Genomic DNA, 20,781 nt, shown 5'->3' on the forward strand with positions numbered 1-20,781 from the left:
GTATTTATGAATTAAAAAACACCTCAACATTGAAGAGATGAATCCCATTATCCCACAAGTGAGAACACTTGCTAATTATACTTACTAAAGGGGTGCACACCTGTTCAATTTTTCTGAAGAGACTGTGCACTCTTCTTTGTAGGGAATTTGTTGTTGTTGTTGTTTTACAGTTATATATGTGTTTTCAGGTGGTGCTGTGCCCTGCAGTGACTGCCATGTGACCTTTGTGAACCTCAAGTGCGACTCCTCTAAAAAAGCCAAGGGTAGGCGAGCCCGAAACCCCACCAATAAGGAGATCTCTCGCATTACCCTGGAGCTGGAAGCAGAAGTCAAACCAGAAGAAATTACAGGTGCGATGAAAAGGGCACTGAAGTATTGTATGCTGGGCATGCCGTTTGGCTTGATAAGGTGTGCACAAGACCCTTGGATGGGTCATTCACCTGATTCTCCAATTATTATATGGCAAGAGAAATAATTGTTAATCTATCACTTTTAATTACAGAGTGTGTTGTAGATAGTCTGCATATGATAACCTGAGCATTAATTCCATTGAAACACATTTTGATTATACAATAAGGACAGCAAAGTGCTACCGTGTATTTTTTGAAAGTGGAGAGTATATGTAGGTGATTCATTGTTGTCAATTTCCCGACAAAGAAAGCAATCCTAGAGAAATTGACACTCTGGGCATTTCCATGGTTTGTAAAACACTTTTTTTTTTTTATAGTTCTTACCCCTTTTATTAGGGGACTACAAATGATAAAGCATTGTGGTCCTTGTCAGTGAGGAACTCTCTGGCTAACAGGCACTGTAGTAGTGAACTTCGGTGAGAGTTTCCGTGTTGCAACCAATGCTTCCTGGATATGCTCCCCATGCCTGTGACTCTGTATTAAACTGAACAGTTTTAGAGGAATCAATGAAAAAAGCTAATTAATAAAATAAGTTTACATAAAAAACATTACTATGATATACTGTATGCATCTATAAGTGATCCCTTTAATAGGGATAAGCCATGTAGGAGAAATGCAGTGTCCTTCCGGTCTTTGGAAATCTGTCCATGCATGGGTGTTGGAGAAACAGTGGGAGCTTGTCAATCCTGTGTACTTGTTTTATTCACCTGAAAAAAATATTTTTGATTGCACATACTAGGTTTTCTTGTGGGTAAGTATTATAAGAGATTCCAAGGTTATGCTTGGATGCCATGGATTGACATGATTTGCAGGTTAAGTTAAATCCATTTAAGTTGGGCATAGGACTTCACCAAGTGTTCATTTGCCTTTCCTCTTGATTTTTACAGATACTTTATGATATTATGATGTAGGCAAGGCTTTGAAGAGTGTATAAGTTTAAAGGCCTAATGTTTGCATATCAGCTGTGTGGATGATGTTGTTATCTTCACGTCTGATGACTGTTGTTTCCAAAGTCTAGAGCAGTTGGCTGTTTAGTAAGATGCAGTTAAGATAACAGATCAGTACCTTTATTTCATGGATTTCTCATAATTAAGTAATGGCTTGCATTCTGTAGATGAGAGTAGAGAAGCTGCACCTGTGGAGACATTTAAGTATTTCAGAATCTTGTTCAAGGGTGACAGGAGAGAGGCCTGGTGGCGATGAAGTGAGAGCTAAGTCACAGGATGAATCTTTCAAATGAGTGCTCAGTTTACATCTGTATACTTAACTGTGCTTACAAGCTTTGTGCGGTAAGCAAAAGAATTAGTTCAAAGTTAAAAAAATAAGGTTTATCCAAAAGTCTGCAGGCCTCACTTTACTGTATATGATAAGACAAGGAAGTCAGTGCTTCACAGTTCTTGGGGACTCTGGTGTAGATCCACTTCTTTTCTGAATCAAGAGGAAGCAGTTTTTGTTTGGAAACATGGCAATGGAATAATTTGAGGTGTGTTTCAAATCAATCATATCAGTAAAATTTGCACAGATATCACAAATTGACACTTAGGCAAAAAAACAATCTTGTCACACTGATGTATGGACATCACATCAGCATGATAAGACATGTTTATTCTCACTAAGTGTTCATGGACTCACTCCATGAAAAAGTAATACAAAAATGCCACGCTCAAAATAAATAAACGTAGTCATTTATATTCTCTCTAAAGAATATTGAAGCACATACCATTCCTTTGTTCGCTGCCCTAGCAAAGGTAATGTGTGGAGCCTCATAAGAGGCTACATGTTTCATGTTATTCAAATATGCAATTAACAATTCCACTATAACTTGTAATTCCATTGTACCTTGAACTTGAATCCTCCTCAGAATCAAAGTCTAACCCCACTTTTGGGTGAAGGCTCTGTCAAAGTATATATTTGATTATTCCCAGTTCATGCTGCAGAAATGATATATTTCTGATGAATGGTTGACAAACTAAAAGTCACTTGTAGGGACTGTTGCTAGGAAAATAAGATGTCTGCTGTCATTCTTGCCATCATAATATGACAAGCAATTACAGAAATGAATAAAAATGTATTTGCGTGTGGGTGCAGTATGTAACTATGATGTCCCAAGTGTTCAAAAGCCTGCTTGATTTTTTTCACTTGGAGACATTGTTTGAAGGTGTGCCTTCGGATTGTCTGGTACCAAAATAGTTTTTGTTGTTGTTTAGCAGCTGGATTAATCGCTAATTGTCCATCTGATAAATAAAAATATTACACATAAGAATATATCGACTTACAAATTTAGAAGATGCACTGTTTGTATCAGAGTGTAAGTTTAAAATAGCAATTTTTCTGTGAGATAAAATAGTGGATGAACATATAATCGTGCGTTATACAAGCAAAACATTTTTAGAACATTTTGAAATGTCTCACTTTAACTATTGTAAAGAAATTCAGCTTCAGTTTACCACATATGTTTTCAATCATTGCACATAATGGACATCTCATATAAACACTGTCTGTTAAGTATACATTGAAGTCATGGTATTGTATTTTATAAGAGTAAATATGGTTATTTAATATAATATGAAAAACTAAAAGCAAACTTAAAATAATTTTTCTTTTATGCAAATTGATTTTAGTTCATGGATAGTAGAGAAATTTAAAGACAGAGAATGTGTGCATAATATTTAAGCTATTTTCAGCGGCTATAAATGGTTCTGGTACTATATTTACTCTTTATATTTTCTCTTGTACAGCAACCTGTAACCTCCACTGCCTTCGACAGAGAATGGAAAAACAGGTGAAAGCATTCATCAAGGCCCTGAAAAAATCAATTAACCAGGAACGCTTTTTGATTCGTGTTGCTGGACTGGAATACGAAGTAGCACAGAAACTTGCACGTGCACATGAGCATCAGGACTCTTGTGGGCCTGGTCGTGAAAGGGATCATGGCCGCTGTGGTAAGGAAAGGGTATGAGGGTTGTAAGACTGTTAACGTTATATTAAATTGGTAGCATTTTTGCTCTTATTAGCATCACTTATAGTTAAGCACACTAATTCCATTGTAGCTCACACTCATTTATTGCCACAAGCAAATGAGCATACAGCAGTTAATAGTCATTACTGTTCCTATGCATGATAGGAGTGGACTCTGTACTCCATATATTTTCAATCAGTAAAATCTTAAGTTTTAAATCATTTGTCTTCTTATCTTAGTTTTTCTTCTTGTGTGACAACCTCTTTTTAGACCTCTCTTTGTTGCTCTCACAGTTAGATGCTTACCTGGATCGTATTATCATGGAGAACAGGAGAAGTGTATCCTCTGTCCCCCGGGAACTTTCCAAGAACGTGAGGGTCAATTAGCCTGTGACCTTTGTCCAGGAAGTGAAGGCCATGGTCCAGTTGGTGTTCGTAATATCTCTTCCTGTGCAGGTAAATGAGATTTTGCCCTGACCAGTTGCTAGTGTCTCTCACCTGTTATTTACTCTGTGGTTACTTATTTTAATGGAGGTCTTACATTCAAGCTATTGTGTTTTCTTCATGTATGAGATGTCCTTTTCTCATTATAAATATACTCTCATACACCTAAAGTATATTATCTTCACTGCAGGTCAGTGTCCAGCCGGCTACCACTCACATGATGGCTTTAAGCCTTGCCTACCTTGTCCTCGAGGAACATACCAGCCTGACCCAGGTCGAACACTTTGCTTCCCTTGTGGGGGTGGATTGAGCACCAGGCTAGAAGCTGCCAGCTCTTTCCATGACTGTGAGACTAAAGGTGAGATTTTCATACAAGAATTGGGGATTTAGAAGGGAAGAGTTAGTAGGTTATAACTGAGGGATTCAGAGGGAAGAGTTAAAAGGTTTATTATTGTATGTGTTCTCATGCATCCTCTATGTTTGCAGTCCAGTGTTCACCTGGACATTACTACAATACAACAGTCCATCGCTGCATTCGATGTCCATTAGGCACCTATCAACCAGACTTCCGACAAAACTTCTGCATCTCCTGCCCAGGCAACACCACTACAGACTTTGATGGAGCAACCACAGTTTCTCAATGTAAAAGTAAGCAAAATGGCAAAATATCTCAGGTATTGTAAAGCATATACTTTCACAGTTAACTGCCTTCCTTTCCACACTCTCACTTTTCTTTCAATCTCTTGTCTGTCAGAAGATCGACCACTCCACCGTCATATAAATGTATAAATCCTCTTTTTTTCATAGTACAGTGTCTGGCTGTGTTCTTTCGGCACAAGATGTATTTCATAGGTTATTATCCTCCAGTATTTGTCCTCATGCATATCTCTTTCTCTAATTCTTCCGATTTTCTCTCAGTGTGCTAGATTCTCCTTTCACTCCTTTATCCACAGTGACCTGTGTCCTCTTGCATTTCTATACTGGACACTTAATATCGTTTGTTCATTTGTCTGTCTTTTTGCAGTGCCCTTGTCTTTTCAGAGACTGGTACCATCTGCCTTATCATAATTTCTCATAAATCTTTCATTATCATTCTCTATGAAAGCAAATACTTCTTGCATAAACCTCTCATTATCATTGAAAGCAAATATTTCTTGCAGTCTTTTTTCTGATAGCTGAAGTTCTTCTTCCAAATCATCTTGTTTTAGAGACCAGTGAGATCTTTCTCTCAGACTTGTATCCATCCTTCAGTCACTTTTTTCTGTTGTGTACATTCAAAGTTGGATTCCTTACCTCAGTTTTATCCATGTTTAATCTGGACAGATCAGCGATGTGGAGGTGATCTTGGGGAGTACACTGGATATATTGAATCTCCCAATTACCCTGGAAACTATCCTGCCAATGTGGATTGTACATGGAACATCAACCCACCACCTAAACGTAAAATCCTCATTGTGATTCCAGAAATTGTCCTCCCTTCTGAGGATATATGTGGTGATGTGCTGGTCATGAGGAAGAACTGTGAGTTACACAAATGATTTAAATACTGTAACTGGTGCCTGATGTACATTATACTCCCTGCTCAATAATGTCTTATTTTACTCCTCAGCCTCTCCAACTTCAATTACAACGTATGAGACATGCCAGACTTATGAGAGGCCAATAGCTTTTACAGCACGTTCCCGTAAGCTGTGGATCAACTTTAAATCTAATGAAATAAACAGCGCTAGGGGTTTCCAGATCCCCTATGTCACTTATGATGGTAAAGCTTTGTAACATGTTCAGAACTTGTACATATTACGTAGTGGACTAATCAGGTTTTGCCTGTTGTAGTCTTGCGGGGCTGCATCTGGTTCTCAAGTGAGAATATATGTCTGGGGACAACTCATTTAAAAGTTTGTAGTGAATAATGGTGAAATCTACCACTGCAAACGCTATGCCAAAAGGGTTTCTTCATAAAACAGATGCTCCCGATACCTCCAGTCTATTCACTTTAACCCACTGGGGTTTCAGGGACAGAGCTAAAGAAACTAAAGAGAGGTGTTGGCACTAAGAGAAAATAAAAAGCTAAAATAAAATGGCTGTTTTCCATTCAGGATCTCAGTAGCACAAGGTAACTGAAGAGTAATTATTAATTTGTACATTGTAATGAGCACTGTGACAGAAGAGACATACACACACACACACATGTAGACCACTACAGCTACTTAGCTCCACGTTTGAGAAGTGCCTCTATCTGATACGATATCTTTATGTCATTTTGACTGTTGCACCACTGTATGGCATAACAACAACAAATAGAGTTTAGATAAACATTGTGGTCTATCTACAGTACATATTATGTGTTAAAACACTGAGGCTGTATTCTGGCAGGGCATGTTTGCATTTCCAGTTAGACAGTAATGTTAACTTACTTTAGTTATTTGTTTAGACATGCAGTCGGAAGGTGGATACTGTGCAGCCTATTCCATTCTTCTGTTGGTGACTTGATTTGGGTGTATTGAGTACTGAAATCTCTATTTCCTGTGGGTCTTCGTTATCAACTCTTTTAACGCCAGTTACTTTTCACTTTCTTTTGATAGGATGTGACATATCATTTACTTCAAAAGCATATCTTGCAATTTTTAATTTCATAAATATAGCTGCCAATTCTTTCAACCTTACATCAATTCGAACACTATCGCCGTAACTGAATAACAGAGAGTGCATACAGCACCTGTGACAGTGTATTGTTAACTTTTATATTATATTTTATTTTTGAATACCAATGTATAATCTGATGTTACAGAAAGGTTGTTCCATTGCAACAGATTATGTTTATTTTTAACACATGCAACGTTCTCTCCGCACACACTAAACACGTTTATGTGTCTAGTAGGGGTCTTTTTAGGAGACTTTCCAGCTGTGGAAGGTTTATTGTATTCAGAAGTTTGCTATCTCCTAGATCTGGTTAACAAGAGCACTGAGCGCCGCCATCATGAGTTGTTGAATTGGTTTAGAAATGTGACACCCAGTGAGCTGTCTACATGTTTCCACACAGTTTTAAGCAAAATTCACCCTTGGTTGTCTTCAAACGTATATATTAAATGTCTGGATCAGAGAGGCTAGGAGAGACAAGGCCTGTTGGTCCCCAGGAGTACCACTCTGTAGGTGTGGAGATTGCAGACAAGGATGATTTAGATTTTTGTACCAGTCAGCTTTATACCTTTTATCATTCCTTTGGTTTTATTTTGTATACTGGTCATGGTAAGCAAATGGGCAGCCATGACTCACTATGGGTATTTCTGTCTGGTCAGTAGATTTAGTCTAAGAAGGTCAGATACAATAAGGTTTGTCAGGAAAGAAGTACTATGAACATGTAGTAGTTCAGCAACATTTAACATGTCATTCATTGAATTTTTACAGAGGACTATGAGCAGCTAGTGGAGGACATTGTTCGAGATGGCAGGCTTTATGCCTCTGAAAATCATCAAGAAATCTTGAAGGTGAGGATTGCTAAATCTCATTATGCTGAATAAGTTGGAAAACCTGTATAGTGTCAGAAAGAAAGATGAACAATAGGGTTATATGAAAAACACATTGGGCTCTTTTGCTCAGTCATTTCCTGATTTCTTCAGCAGAAATCATCTAGTCCAGGGCTATGTTCAGCTTTTGTTTGCTTTATTTTTGACAGATACACTGTGGGAGTCATATGCATATAGCTACCATTGAATTGTGCCAAAAAGAATGTTTCTTGAAAGTAATCACTCTGTTTTCTACTTCTCTTTCAGTTCACTTTCTTTTGCAACAGTGCACTTGTAGTCAATCATTTTAGGATGCCAGATGAAGAATATATCTGATATATACTTTAATTACACGGGTATTGCAACAGATGCAAAAGCTGTTGTTTTGTCATTTGGCAATCTATTTCATTTGGGGTTTGGCCAGCCTAATCCTAGTTTTACTATTTTTGCTTGTTACATTGTGATCAGGACATATTTTACTTTACATTAAGACACATAAAAATAGTGATTTTAATAGTTTGGACTGAATAATTGCTCCCACTCCATGCGCTTCCTAGCGCAGGCTGATCCTCCAATTAGCTGTGAACCACCCAGTATCACAGAGATTGCACAGGTGGTGAACCAGCTGTGCCGGGTAATTTCCTTGCTAGGGTCATCCTCAATAGGATCCGTGATCACTTTCTCACCTGTCAGAGACTAGACCAGTCTGGTTTTACACCATCAACCGCATCCTGGCACTGAGGGTTCTAATGGAGCACAAACGTGGATATCAACAGAGTTTCTTTGCAGCCTTTGTCAATTTTTAAAAAGAGTTCAACTCAGTTGATCGAGTTGCCCTGTTGGACATTCTGAGGCTTTGCTGGATCCTCTCAAAGTTGCTGGATATCATGGCCGGCCTGTACACTGGTACTGTGAGTGCTGTGCAGAGTGGAGGCAGAACCTCTGCGTTTTTCCCAGTTGATTCTGGGGTTCATCAGGGGTATGTTCTTGCTCCTATTCCTGTTCAGTGCCTACATGGACTGGGTGTTGAGCAGGGTTGTGGGGTCCAGTGGCTGTGGGGCATCTGTTGGTAAAGAGAGATTCACTAATCTTGACTTTGCCAACAATGCTATGATCTTCGCAGAGTCAATGAAGGCTCTATTTGGGGTTCTCGAGAGATTGAGGAAGGAGTTTTGAGTGTTTGGGCTTGCGAGTGTCCTGAATAAAAACCAAGCTTCAGGCCTTTAATGAACTCTTGGGTAACAGCCATCAGCAGTGTGTCTGTCTGCAGAGAGAGTGTTGACCTTGTTGAGAGGTTTACTTACCTCGGCAGCGACATTCATATCTCTGGTGACTCTTCCTATGATGTAAGTAGATAGATTGGGAGAGTATGGGGGGCCATGAGGTTGCTGGAAAGGGGTGTGTTGCACTCCCAATATCTTTGCAAAAGGACAAAAGTCCAAGTCTTTAGAATCCTGGTGTTTCCTGTTTTGCTATATGGTTGTGAGACATGTACATTATCCAGTGACCTGAGATGAAGACTGGACTCCTTTGGTACTGTGTCTCTTCAGAGAATTCTTGGATACCACTGGTTTGAGTTTGTATAGAACAAACGGTTGTTCATGGAGTCCCGAATGAGGCACATTACCTGCATTGTGATGGAGCATCAGTTACAGCACTACAGCCATGTGGCCTGATTCCCTGAGGGTGATCCGACTCATAGGTCAAGGGCACACCCATGTAACACCTGGCTGTGGCAGATAAATGGTCATTTCCAGAGGGTGGGACTGGACTGCATGTCTGCCTTCTGCCTAAGGGGTTGCAAACGAGAATCCCGAGCTGTTTTGTCACGTGGTGGGTGCGACAACGCGCAGTACCAGTGCGTGATCACCAACCTGACCTGACTGGACCTGTTTTTGCAAAAAAAAAAAGGCATCAAATACTAGAAGTCAAAAGTAGAAAAAAACATATACTCTCAAACGATTCAAATCAATGCCCCAAGCTTTGCATCAGTATACCCAGGAGAGATGTCAATAGAAATTGAAGAAGCCTTTCTTCTTAATCCAGCTAAGGCATTCTTTAAAAGTACACACCATTGCACAGCCTTTCTCCTATTCTCTGTTGGGCCGCATTTTCATTTTGTAGGTGGCTCTATACTTTTGTCCTTTGAGGGCATGATTTTTCATTGCATCTTCAAAGCTACGTCTCCCTTATGCCAAACACTCTGTCTCACAAATCTCTCTTCAAAAACCATGTGTCTTCTGGTCTCAAAAGCTGTGTGTCATCAGCATCAGGCCAATAGAGGTACCTTCACTTATATCATGACTTTAAGGCCATTTATAGTAAGTGCTATCAATCAAATATTGTGCGGGCGTCTCAGAATTTTCTTTGGTCTTACTACTTGTCATGAAGTTACTTTAAGAAATTTTGAAACATGTTAATAGCAAAGTGTCAAGCCCCTATTTCACATATTCTTACAAGCATATACAGTACACACTGGTTAGTTTATTTGTGTTTAAACATATACAGAATTCTTTAATCTATTTGCATAACCACTTCCCAGAATGCAACACTCCTCCAAAACACTTTGCTATTCCTATCAATTTGTTTAGCTTCTGGTTCAAAAGAGGAACAGATTTAACCCCTATTTCTAAAGTGGTCTCAACCTTGGCCCACAATATCTTCTAAATGTTTATCTCTCTCACTGGCCCTGGCACCTTATCTTCATTAACAGCACCTCCTAAAAGTAGTTTGTGCAGCTTCTCACTCACTAACTCAGTGTCATCTCCTGACAGCATGATGCCTTATAAGTAACTAGTCCTGTGTCTGTATTTTGCTTCTCCCAGCCTTCCGATAATCTTCTTTGTAAATAAGCTTAATTTAAACTAATGCTAGTTTTTCCTCTTAATGAGCTTAGTAATATAGTTATAGTGTTGGTCCCACAATCTACTTACTTAAAAGGTACATTTTAAATAAATAATCCTAAAATAACAACTAAATGAAATATTTAATATACTAAAACAAAATTATTTTTATCCTTATTCAGGCTTATATGAACTTGGAATTAATTTATTTCATTACACTCTTTTCATGGGTAACTAGTGCAGTTGGGGGCAGTTATCTGTTTCATTTTATTGTGTTTGGAGGATTTTTTGGTTATCACCTTTGCTTTTGCAGTCGGATTTTAAACTAATTTGTGGAGCTTTCTATAAAACTCATTCATTTCTTTTAGGGTAGATAGCCTTAGAATGTATTGCTAGAACTGCCTAGTTGCTTTGGTTGCTAATTGTAAAATAATAACATCAAATATGAATTCAGCAATGATGTCCATCTGCATACAGTGTCAAGAGAAGCATCACAAATTCACCCTATTTGTTACTTGCCATATTCATAAAGCATCCCAAACCCCCCCCCCCCCCCCCCACTAATTCTTGTTTAAAAACACTGTCAGTCAGGTCTTCATTTCAATTAAGCCAAGGGTTCTAATGTCCTTTTAATGACTAGGGCTCCTTATAGCAGGCTGCTACTCAAACCTGGCCAAGTAATACAGTGCCATTAAGCTGAGCCATCTTCAGCCCAGATTTGCCCATTATCACTAGGAGAAAGAGAGAAAGGGAACAACTCCTCCCCTCCTCCCCAACAGAAAGTTCCTTTCATTCTTTACTCGGACAACTAAGAGATAAAATATTAAAAGGTAAACAACGTCCAGACAACGAAATGACTGTTTACAGTTTTGTCCGCCTGCTCAACTAAAGAATGCTGTCTTGTGCTTTTCTGGCCAGGATAAGAAGCTGATCAAAACGCTGTTTGACGTGTTGGCCCACCCACAGAACTACTTCAAATACACGACCCGGGAGTCCAACGAGATGTTGCCACGCTCCTTCATCAAGCTGCTGAGTTCCAAAGTGTCCAGCTTTCTAAGACCTTACAAGTAACCATGGAGCCAGGACGTCTGCACGATGGCCAAGAACAACAACAGGAAAAAAAAATTACAAATTTAACTTTTTTTCAGCTTATTATACATAACTCACTATGCAGACTCCTTAAGCTTTTAGCTGCAACAATTGATTCATTTCTTCACCTAAGACTTGTCCTTCATGTAAGTCTAAGAGTTGGAGCTTATGGACACCTGCCTGCTGCTTCAGTATTTACCAACTGTTTCCTATTTTGTTTTCTATTTTTTTATTCTACTATCCTGAGTGGGTGTCTTCCTAACAACATGCCCACTTATGCAACCTTTTGTATATAAAACTGCATTTGGATGTTACAGAGTGACTTTGAAACCAAGCCAAAGCAAGTTGGATTATTTGTCTGTGGCACAAAGGCAGTGGCACAAAGTTAGGGAAGGGTTGGGGAATGGGGTTTGGAGGGAGGTCATTTTTTAAAGTGACTTCAAGCATGGGAAGTGTTTTCAGCAATTCTGTCATGGACACCCCCTTGCATTAATTATGCCATTGCTTAAAACAGATTTGTGGACGTAAGACTGCAAGATGCGCTTTATTTCGTGAAGGACGTTTCACAGAATGTCTAAATATTTCTTTTTTTTATTATTTTTTATTACTATTTGATGTTAAAAGTGACACTGTCTAAGTTGAATAATGTAATGAATTACAGGACGAATGGGATCTGCCACTTCAAAGTGCTGTAGAAGTGAAGCATGGCAGAATTTGAATTGGCACTTCAAAGGAGTGAAAAGATCTTTCAGTGTCCTTCCTCTCCTTGTCCAGTAACCCAGCTGGGTAGCAATGAATTAAACCATTTTTTGCCACTCCAAGTGTGGTTGGGCAGCTACCTGGGAGTAAGGGGGAATTCAAGCACAACAACAACAGATTTGTCCAGCTTGCACACTATTCAACATCTTCACAATTACTGGGCAAAAGGGACAAACATTGCAGACCATGTTCATCAGCAACTCAAACTTCATGCCTGCTTTAAAGCACACTAAAATTATTGAGGGTATCAAGTCCATAATAACAATAATAATGATAACAACTAGAATTCAGGCTTAGCACAAAGACCACAGGAAGGTATAGTTACATACAGTATGCCTATCAAAAAGCTGAGCTGAGTAAAGATATGAGCAGAAAAAACTTTTTTCCCTTTCTATCTCTTGAATTATTTTTCCATTTTTTTTCTCTATAGGTTTCTTCAGTTTACAAAGAAATGTTAATGCACTATATGAGTACTTAAGAAATGACCACACAAGTTTTAGTGTGTTTAAAAAAAAAAAAAAAAACTGCTTCCCCTTATCTCACTTTTGAATCGAGATAGTGGAAAGACAGCAAGTGCTAATTTGGCATTTTGCAGGCACATTACAAACACCCTCACCACCACCCCCTCACCTGACAAAAAATAGTTTGAGCAGTCCTGCCAAAGAGTGGTGACAGCCATTGTGTAGGTATTTGTACACTGCATCTTCTTCTTTCTTTTCATTGTACGTGCAATGATCCTGTCCTACTCTAACATATTGTTTGTTTCTCTTGACTGTTTATGACTACCAACAATGTTGAATTATGATCTTTCATTTCTTTTTACATTAGTAAAGCTTTTGGGATAGAGTGATTTCTTGGCATCCCATAGAAGGGGAAGTGAAACAAAATGACAACACAAATGGGAGTTCCTTCTGCTCATGGAAGCTGTACAGCCCTGATATAAGGAGTTTAGTGTGGTGTAGCAGCTGCACTGCCTGAATTTCTTCTGATAAGTTTTGGGAACCCTGCTCCTATTCCCTGTTTTCTTTAGCTGCAGCTTAGAAGAGTCTCCTGATGGACCTACTTGCAGTATGCAAAGGCATGACCAGTGTTCTGTTGAATCTATAATGTGTTCAGGATCATGGTTTGTGTAAAACAGAAACTTCATCCTAGGACAGGAGGATCAAATGATTTTGTTTTATGTTTTTGTGTATTTTTTGTTTTTAATATGTTTCCTATGATGTATCATAGAATCGATGATGGTATTTGCACTTGAAAATTGTTATTGCGCCTGTTAAAAAAAGAAAATGGATTTTGTAATGTCTTTTTTAATGAACAGAATTGATGTTGTTACACTAGCTTGTGGTCAGCATGTTCACTTTGTCTGGAGTTGCAAGACAGAAGCTCCGTGTTTTTAAATGAAATATTTTTGCTCCACTCAAGCCTGAGTTTCACATCTCATATTCCAGCAGACCAAGTGACACAGGATGGGCTGGAAATGCAACCCTCTAATAAACATCATAAAAAAAACAAGAACAACCAGCATGGAAGAGCTGTTGACTTTGTAACATGTAGAAGTGTGATTATTCTTTGGCCACAACTGGCAGTCACCACATAATCCAATGTGCTACAAAATTGCAACTCAAAGCACTCCCCATAGAAAGTATCTACCAGAAAGAAGAGGACACTGCGAAAATACTAATGGGGAAAAACATGAAAAGTGATGTCTCAATATGCTTGTGATGTCTTAATATACAACAAGACACAGAAGTGCTTTCTTGTTCTTTGTTACAGTCAGCTATGTTGAAAAATGAAAGCACCTCTCCAACCCTGCATCTTATAGTACCAATAGTACCTATACATATAGAGCTGGTTGAAGGTCACCAGACAAGAATATGAAAGATAATTTTAATGTTGTCTGGCTCGTTGCTGCTTACCAGCCCCATGGGTTGAGTTTAGTTTTTTGCCTGGTCACTACCTACATGACGTTTGCTTGTTCCCCTCATGGTTGTGGTAACTTCCTCTGGGTATTCAAGTTTTTATAATTCATCTGGTTCGTGTAAGTAAAGAGGTATGCTTGTGTGTGTGCCTCTGAAATGGGCTGACTTTGAACCCATGATGTGGCTTCTCTTTTTTAAATTTTTTTGTTTATATCCAAAATTATGTATTACAAGAGAGGTATCATAACACTGAAACCATACATTCTAAAAAAAGGGAAAAAAGTCCAGTCATAAATATGATCGATTCTGTGTGCCACAGAAAGAGTTATCATAAACCACACTAAAAACACCGCCCATACCTCAAACAGCAAATTAATCAGTAATAATAATTATAAAATTGTTACACATCTTCAGATTGATTAAAATATCAGTTTAGCAGGAACATCTGCAGGGGCCAGGAACACAAATTAGAATAACATTAATGAATTCTTGCCTGAGTTAAACACGTTTTAACACAAAAAATGACTTTCCCACTGAGTTATGGAGGCTGCTTTAGGATTCTTTCATTTGAGCAAGACTAGTCAATACACTAACAATGTAGTGTAGGAAATTATGATGAGCTTATTGCTAGATAGTCTAATCCTGTTTGAAATAACTCCAAACACTATTGTAGTAGGATTTGGGATGATCATAAACCCTACACTGCCTGATAAATAAGAAAATATCTGTGCCCAAAAGAGGCTTGAAACACATGGCTGTTTTAAATGGTTTAAATTCATAATTTTTTACTCACATTTTTAGATTAATTTTGGAGTTGCCAATGAGGGCTTTTGGCTCACAGAAATCAATTTTGATAAGAATTTATAATTTTGTTTGTTAATAAACATTTTGTATATCTTCCTGATGCTATATTATTTGTTATGTGTGGCAAAACTTTGCGAAAATGTTTGCCACAGTTCTTCCAGGGAAATTGATTGGGAAGCGTGCAGCACATAATGTCATTTTTGCTATGATATAAAGGACAGCGTCATGCAATTCCTGCTTATCTGAAAATGTGGATTCTCATAAGGTTGTTGTGTGCATTTGTTTGTAAAGTTCTCCTGGTTTAAGATTCTATGCTGTGCTTTATCAATTACAAATTTTGTTTAGTGCGTTGGCTTTGTCATTTAGTGCAATTCATTTTCTGGTTACAAACTTTGACCCTTTCTTTTTTTACTTAAATTTCACTGTCCTTATTTACATTCTGCTACATCCTTTCTAGTTTAGCAGAACAAAATATTGCATATTAAGCAAGTGTGGGACCAGGTGTGGTTCAGAATCGATGCAATAGATTCTAAACTGCAGATGCAAATAAAACAGATTGCTGACCTTGCCTCAGCTGTGTATGGTATCCTATATAACTTAATAGTGCTGTTGACTGCAGATGTAAAAACACTAAAAGAAAGGAATGGGGTTATTAATAAGGGAAATGCATCTTACAGAAGAGTATTAGGGCCACATAGAAGAAAAAATTAGGGACACAGTGAAGAAAAGAAAGGTCTATTAATCTCAAAATTTCCACTTAATCTCAGTTTATGTCATCATTAAAGATATGATTTTCACTTTTATCTTGTAATTTATTGTCTTCATTAAAGTAGAATTTGAAATTAAGTTCATTTGTCAGTATAATGTAATACACATGCTTTAATGCATGTCATCATGAAAATTATATCAAGTATAAATCTCAGTATTCTAAATGTTCAGATAGCAGTAATATCATGAATGTAATGTATTCTGTGTGGCAATCACTGCCTGCAGCTCCTGATGGCACAAGAGGAAGCCTGTTTAAGAAGCGCATAGCAATTAATGACTGGGTGATGAAGCACTTCGAATACAAAGCATTTAACTTGCTACTTTAGTTAGGATGGAGTTTGAGAACTTCTAGTAAATTAAACATTGATTTTAAGAGTTTATGACGTATTACTTTAATGACAAAATAAACTATGAGATTAAAGTGAAAATTGTGGCTTTAATGATGAAATAAATTATGAGATTAAAGTCTGAAACTTTGACTTTAGTCACAAAGTAGACTTTTTTTTTCTTCATTGTGTCCCTAATTGTTTTCCTCTGTGGCACGAATACTCTTTTGCAGTTTCTAAACAGAAAGTATGTGCAAAAAAAAATAGAATACCCAGTGAAAAAATTACATTATTACATGTAATTATTGCATTACATACTCTGTTAGGTTTGGAAAAGTGGGCTTAAGCAATAAAGCTGTATTTAGGATTTTTTTCATCTGCTCAAAACAATAAAAAGCATAAACATGGAGATGGTAATTGAGCATGCCTAGTCTCACAGAGCCAGATATTTTATCTTTTAATACATACATCTGGAGACAACCATGAGTGAATTTTGCTTAAAAATGGATGGAAACCATTAGATGGCTCATAGAGTGTCACATTTCTAAACCAATAAAATGCCTAATGAAAGTGGCACTCAAAGTAGGGGCAGTGATTTTGAACTGTAAAGAGCAATGGTGCTCTTGTTAACCTGGTCCGACAGAGGGCAACCTTCTGATTATGGTAAACCTTCTACAGTTGAGAAAACCCTATTAAACATATAAATGTGAGGACAGCACACTGCATGTGTTAAAAATAAACTGTGGCAAGGAAGAACCTTACTATAGGTGTTCGAAAATATCAGTGGATTGGTGGTAAAAGTGAGTGATGAATTGTTGCTGTTGTTCATAGCCACAACAATAGTGTCAAATGTAAGGATTAAAGAATTTCAGCTACATTTGTGAAAATTTGAATTGCAAAATATGCATTCAAAGTAAATGGTGTATCATACTCCATAAAAAGGAAATGAAAAGGACTGCCGCTAAGAGAGTTTATAGTAAAAAGCCACAGGAGTTGCAGCTTTTGGCACTTAAAACACAAGAATCAGTAAGCATGTGTAATGACAGTGACACCATTCCAGCAGAACCATGAACGAGGCTACACAGCACCCACCTTCTGTCTAAATGAATATTTAAAGCAAGTCAACATGATTGTCTATTTGGAAATGCAAACATGCCATGCTAGTTAACTCTAGCATTGTAACGTAGTATATAACATCGACTCCAATAATAATAATAATACATTTTATTTATATAGCGCCTTTCCCATGCTCAAGGCGCTTCACAGAGTCTTAGAAAAAAAACAGCAGGGTATATGTAACATTGGATACAAATGTTTTCCTGAATAGAACAATGAAACAGATAACAAAGCATTAAATAGAATAAAGGACAATAAACCAGAGTAAAATACTAAATTCAGTATTAAATATATATAACAGACACCCAATTTATCCTGAGCACCTGGACAGAGAGGGAAATTGAAAGAAAGGGCAGAATGTTAAGTTAAAAGCCTTCCTAAATAGATGAGTTTTAAGTTGTTTTTTAAAAGCATGAATGGAGTCAGCTGATCTCATTAATTTCGGGATGTCATTCCAAAGTCTGGGTGCTATGGAACTCAAGGCCCTGTCACCCATAGAGTGTAGGTTAGTGTGAGGCACAACAAGATTACCAGAATCAGAGGACCTTAGTAGGCAAACAGGAGCATAGTGATTTAGAAGGTCACTGATGTAGTCCGGTGCAAGGCCATTTAAAGCTTTGTAGGTTATTAATAGAATTTTATATTCAATCCTGTAAGACACAGGGAGCCAGTGAAGGCAAAGCAGGATGGGTGTGATGTGCTCATTGTTGCTGGTTCATTTAAGGACTCTTGCAGCAGAGTTTTGAATCAACTGGAACTGTGATATAAGATTAGAAGGGGCACCTGCCAGCAGCGAGTTACAATAATCGATGCGGGATGTGATAAAAGCATGGACAAGTTTCTTAGCATTAGAAAAGGAGAGGAATGAGCGAACACGGGATATGTTACGGAGGTGAAAGTAAGAAAGTTTCTTAATGAAGGAGGAATCAAAAATGACACCAAGAGTCCTTCCATCAGAAGAAGGTCTGATGAGATCACCGTCAAGAATGACTGAAAAGGAGCTCATTTTCCTAAGTAGCGCTTTAGTGCCAATTTTCAGGAGTTCAGTTTTGTTGCAATTTAATTTTAAAGAGTTCTGCTTCATCCAGGTTTTAATTTCACCGAGGCAAGTTGTGAGCTGAGAAAACTCTGATGAAGTTGCACTTTTGACATTGAAATAGAGTTGAGTGTCATCTGCATAAAAATGATAACCCAGTCCATAGGTACAAATTATATGGCCAAGGGGAAGCATATAAATACAGAAGAGAAGAGGGCTGAGGACAGAGCTAAACTCTTGCTGTTGTTATGCCCTACAGTGATACAATAGTCAGAATCACAGAAAGATATCATAGCAGACAGAAGCCCTCAGATGTGTGGGGCCAAGTACGTGCAGTGGTTTACGCACACTGTATGTGTGTATCTGTCTCTTCAGTCTCTGTACTCATTACAATACACAATCAGTAAGCTTCAGTTACCATGTGCTACTGAGCTTCTTAATTGATAACAGCAATTTTAACTCTCTCTAAGCACTGTACCTTCTGTTGGGTTTCATTTTGTCTCTCCCTGTCTTTCAATAGTTATTTTACATATTTTTCTAATACATGATTAAAAATGGGATAATGCAACCCCAAATGTTTAAAGTGTACTGACTAGAGGAAATTCGGAGCAGGCGTTTAGGAAGAAATCCTGCATGGGTAGTCTTTTCAACTGTGGTTTTCACCACTGTTCACCACAAAATGTTTAACAAGTTGTCACAAGACATGTATTCTCATTTGAGAATCACATGCGGCTTTCTGAGAACAGAGTATACAAGAATTTTGTCAGTGGGTAGTAAACTGATTGGTTCAAGTATACTGGAATACATAACACCCCAAATTAAGATTTGCACTGGTGTTTTTGATAAGGAACACCTCTTTTTCTTTATTATTCCTTACCCAATTCCTAAAGTATATTAGGTTACCTTTGGTTAAGGATACATAATCCCTAAGTAGGATGGAATTATGAAAATATTACTGCCTAGAGTGCATAACGTAAAACTAACTGCCTTCATCACATTTCCCCATCAGTCATACCAGGTAATTATATCAATCAATTGCCTGATGATTACCCAAAATACCTTGATGAATTTAATAAACCAAAGTCATTAGAATTGCCTCCTCATCAGAAGAATGATTATTCTATTGAATTATTGAAGGATGCACACAGCTTCAAAAGGGTAAAATGTAGCTGTGCTCTCCTGAAACCCAAAACCAAAGCCGTGGAAGAGTACAAACAAGAACATCTGTGCAATTAATTTATTAGTTTATTACAAGTGTGCAGCACAAAACGTCATCTTTGCAGTGGTATAAAGGTCAGTGCCATGCACTTCCTTGGTTTACACATTCTTAAAGAGTTGGCGTATGTATTTGTAAAGTTCCCCTGGTGAAAGAATTTACTCTTTGCTTTATTGACTACAGTTCTGGTTTATTGTTTTAGCTTTGTTATTTAAGGCAATTAATTTTCTGGTTATGAACTTTGGCCCTTTATTTTTTTGTTTCAATTTAATCTTTTGTGCCCAAATGTATGAAGTGTCACAGAGTAGGAACACAGTCCTAACTGGCTCATAAATCTCAGAGTGAAGTAAATTTGATCCATTTCTTACGAGTAGCCATAAAAGAATTTTATAAATTTTCCTAACTTAGGAAACTAATCTGAACTTCAGCAGGATTTAGAAGAGCTCATTAAGGCAGAGATCAACACACACATTTTGGGAAAGAAGAAATTTTTTTTAAACACTTGAAAATGATTCATTTGTAAAAAATATATATTAATTTGAAAAAGACAATTTTCATAACAAACCTTGTAATATAATCGTGACATTACATATTTGCCACTGTGAAAATTAATCTTTGAAATACTGATTAAATATGTTACAACCAACCAATTTATCAACGTTTGCACCAAACTTTGATCACATGAGGAAATACGCAGATTCATACATTTCCCCACACCATCCCATGTGAAGCAATGTTAAAGCAACCTGCAAAGTGTTGATGAGCATGCATATTTCAATCTTAAGCGATATCACAGTATCAGCACACAGGTGGTCATGGATGCAAACTGTATTACAGTAGCCAGCATACTAGCTTGAAAATAGGTAGAGCTGGATATGCAATTGACAGTGGAAAGTTACTCAGGTATGCTGAGCTCAACAGTTCTTGGACCCCTGGAACATTTGCATTACAGTCAACAAGCCTAGGAATATGCAAGAAGGCTGGCACAGACTGCTAGCGCAGTGGATTAATAGAGCCTTGCAGGAGTTGGGGTTGTTGGCTCACAGAGTGAGGCATGGCACACCACAGAGGAAGACAATGTAGAACACTGGAAGAGTGACCACAACTTCAGAAACGGTGCCAGAATAGCCGTGGCAAATTTCAGTAACTTCTACTTTACACGGTGCTTTGCATGATCATAACAGCAGGAAAGTGACTATAAAAGAATGGCAGTAAATCATTGATTGGTAAATGAATGTGCCTATTATTGGATTTTTGTGTGTGTCTCTCTCTTTCCATCTCGGTGCTTGTCACCGTATTATTTATGCTGTTGTGAAGTGGCCACAATTACATGTAGCATAGTACAATATCCTACCTTGGTATATTTTCCTTCTTCTGTTAAGATTATTTTTATTAGTTTTAGTAGTATTTTAATTGCGAAGCCTTAGTGTTAGTCTCAGAAAACTACAAAGTGTCATCATGATTTTCCAAAGAAACTACAAAATATCATCATGAGAACCACTTTGAAGCTCGGAGTGCTGTAAAATTATGACGTAATTCGTTACCAAACATGGCCTCCTACTCCTTTTTGCGAGTGTGAGTAGGACAATT

The 20,781-nt window shown here is 37.8% G+C and overlaps 1 protein-coding gene across 5 annotated transcripts in view; it reads left to right on the plus strand.

The window, feature by feature from the left end:
• The window catches only part of scube3 (signal peptide, CUB domain, EGF-like 3), a 458,024-nt gene extending 443,201 nt beyond the window's left edge, over window positions 1–14,823 (plus strand). For all 5 annotated transcript variants that reach the window (XM_051924638.1, XM_051924639.1, XM_028797022.2 and 2 more), the window contains 9 exons: window positions 189–350; window positions 3,149–3,352; window positions 3,663–3,824; window positions 4,003–4,170; window positions 4,299–4,460; window positions 5,136–5,333; window positions 5,422–5,574; window positions 7,218–7,297; window positions 11,077–14,823. In XM_051924638.1, the coding sequence (XP_051780598.1) occupies window positions 189–350; window positions 3,149–3,352; window positions 3,663–3,824; window positions 4,003–4,170; window positions 4,299–4,460; window positions 5,136–5,333; window positions 5,422–5,574; window positions 7,218–7,297; window positions 11,077–11,229 (1,442 nt within the window). In that variant the 3' untranslated portion in view covers window positions 11,230–14,823. The remainder of the gene's footprint in view (window positions 1–188; window positions 351–3,148; window positions 3,353–3,662; window positions 3,825–4,002; window positions 4,171–4,298; window positions 4,461–5,135; window positions 5,334–5,421; window positions 5,575–7,217; window positions 7,298–11,076) is intronic.
• The last annotated feature ends 5,958 nt before the right edge of the window (window positions 14,824–20,781 follow it).

The sequence above is a fragment of the Erpetoichthys calabaricus genome, chromosome 3, assembly GCF_900747795.2.
Source record: "Erpetoichthys calabaricus chromosome 3, fErpCal1.3, whole genome shotgun sequence".
Classification (NCBI taxonomy): domain Eukaryota; kingdom Metazoa; phylum Chordata; class Cladistia; order Polypteriformes; family Polypteridae; genus Erpetoichthys; species Erpetoichthys calabaricus.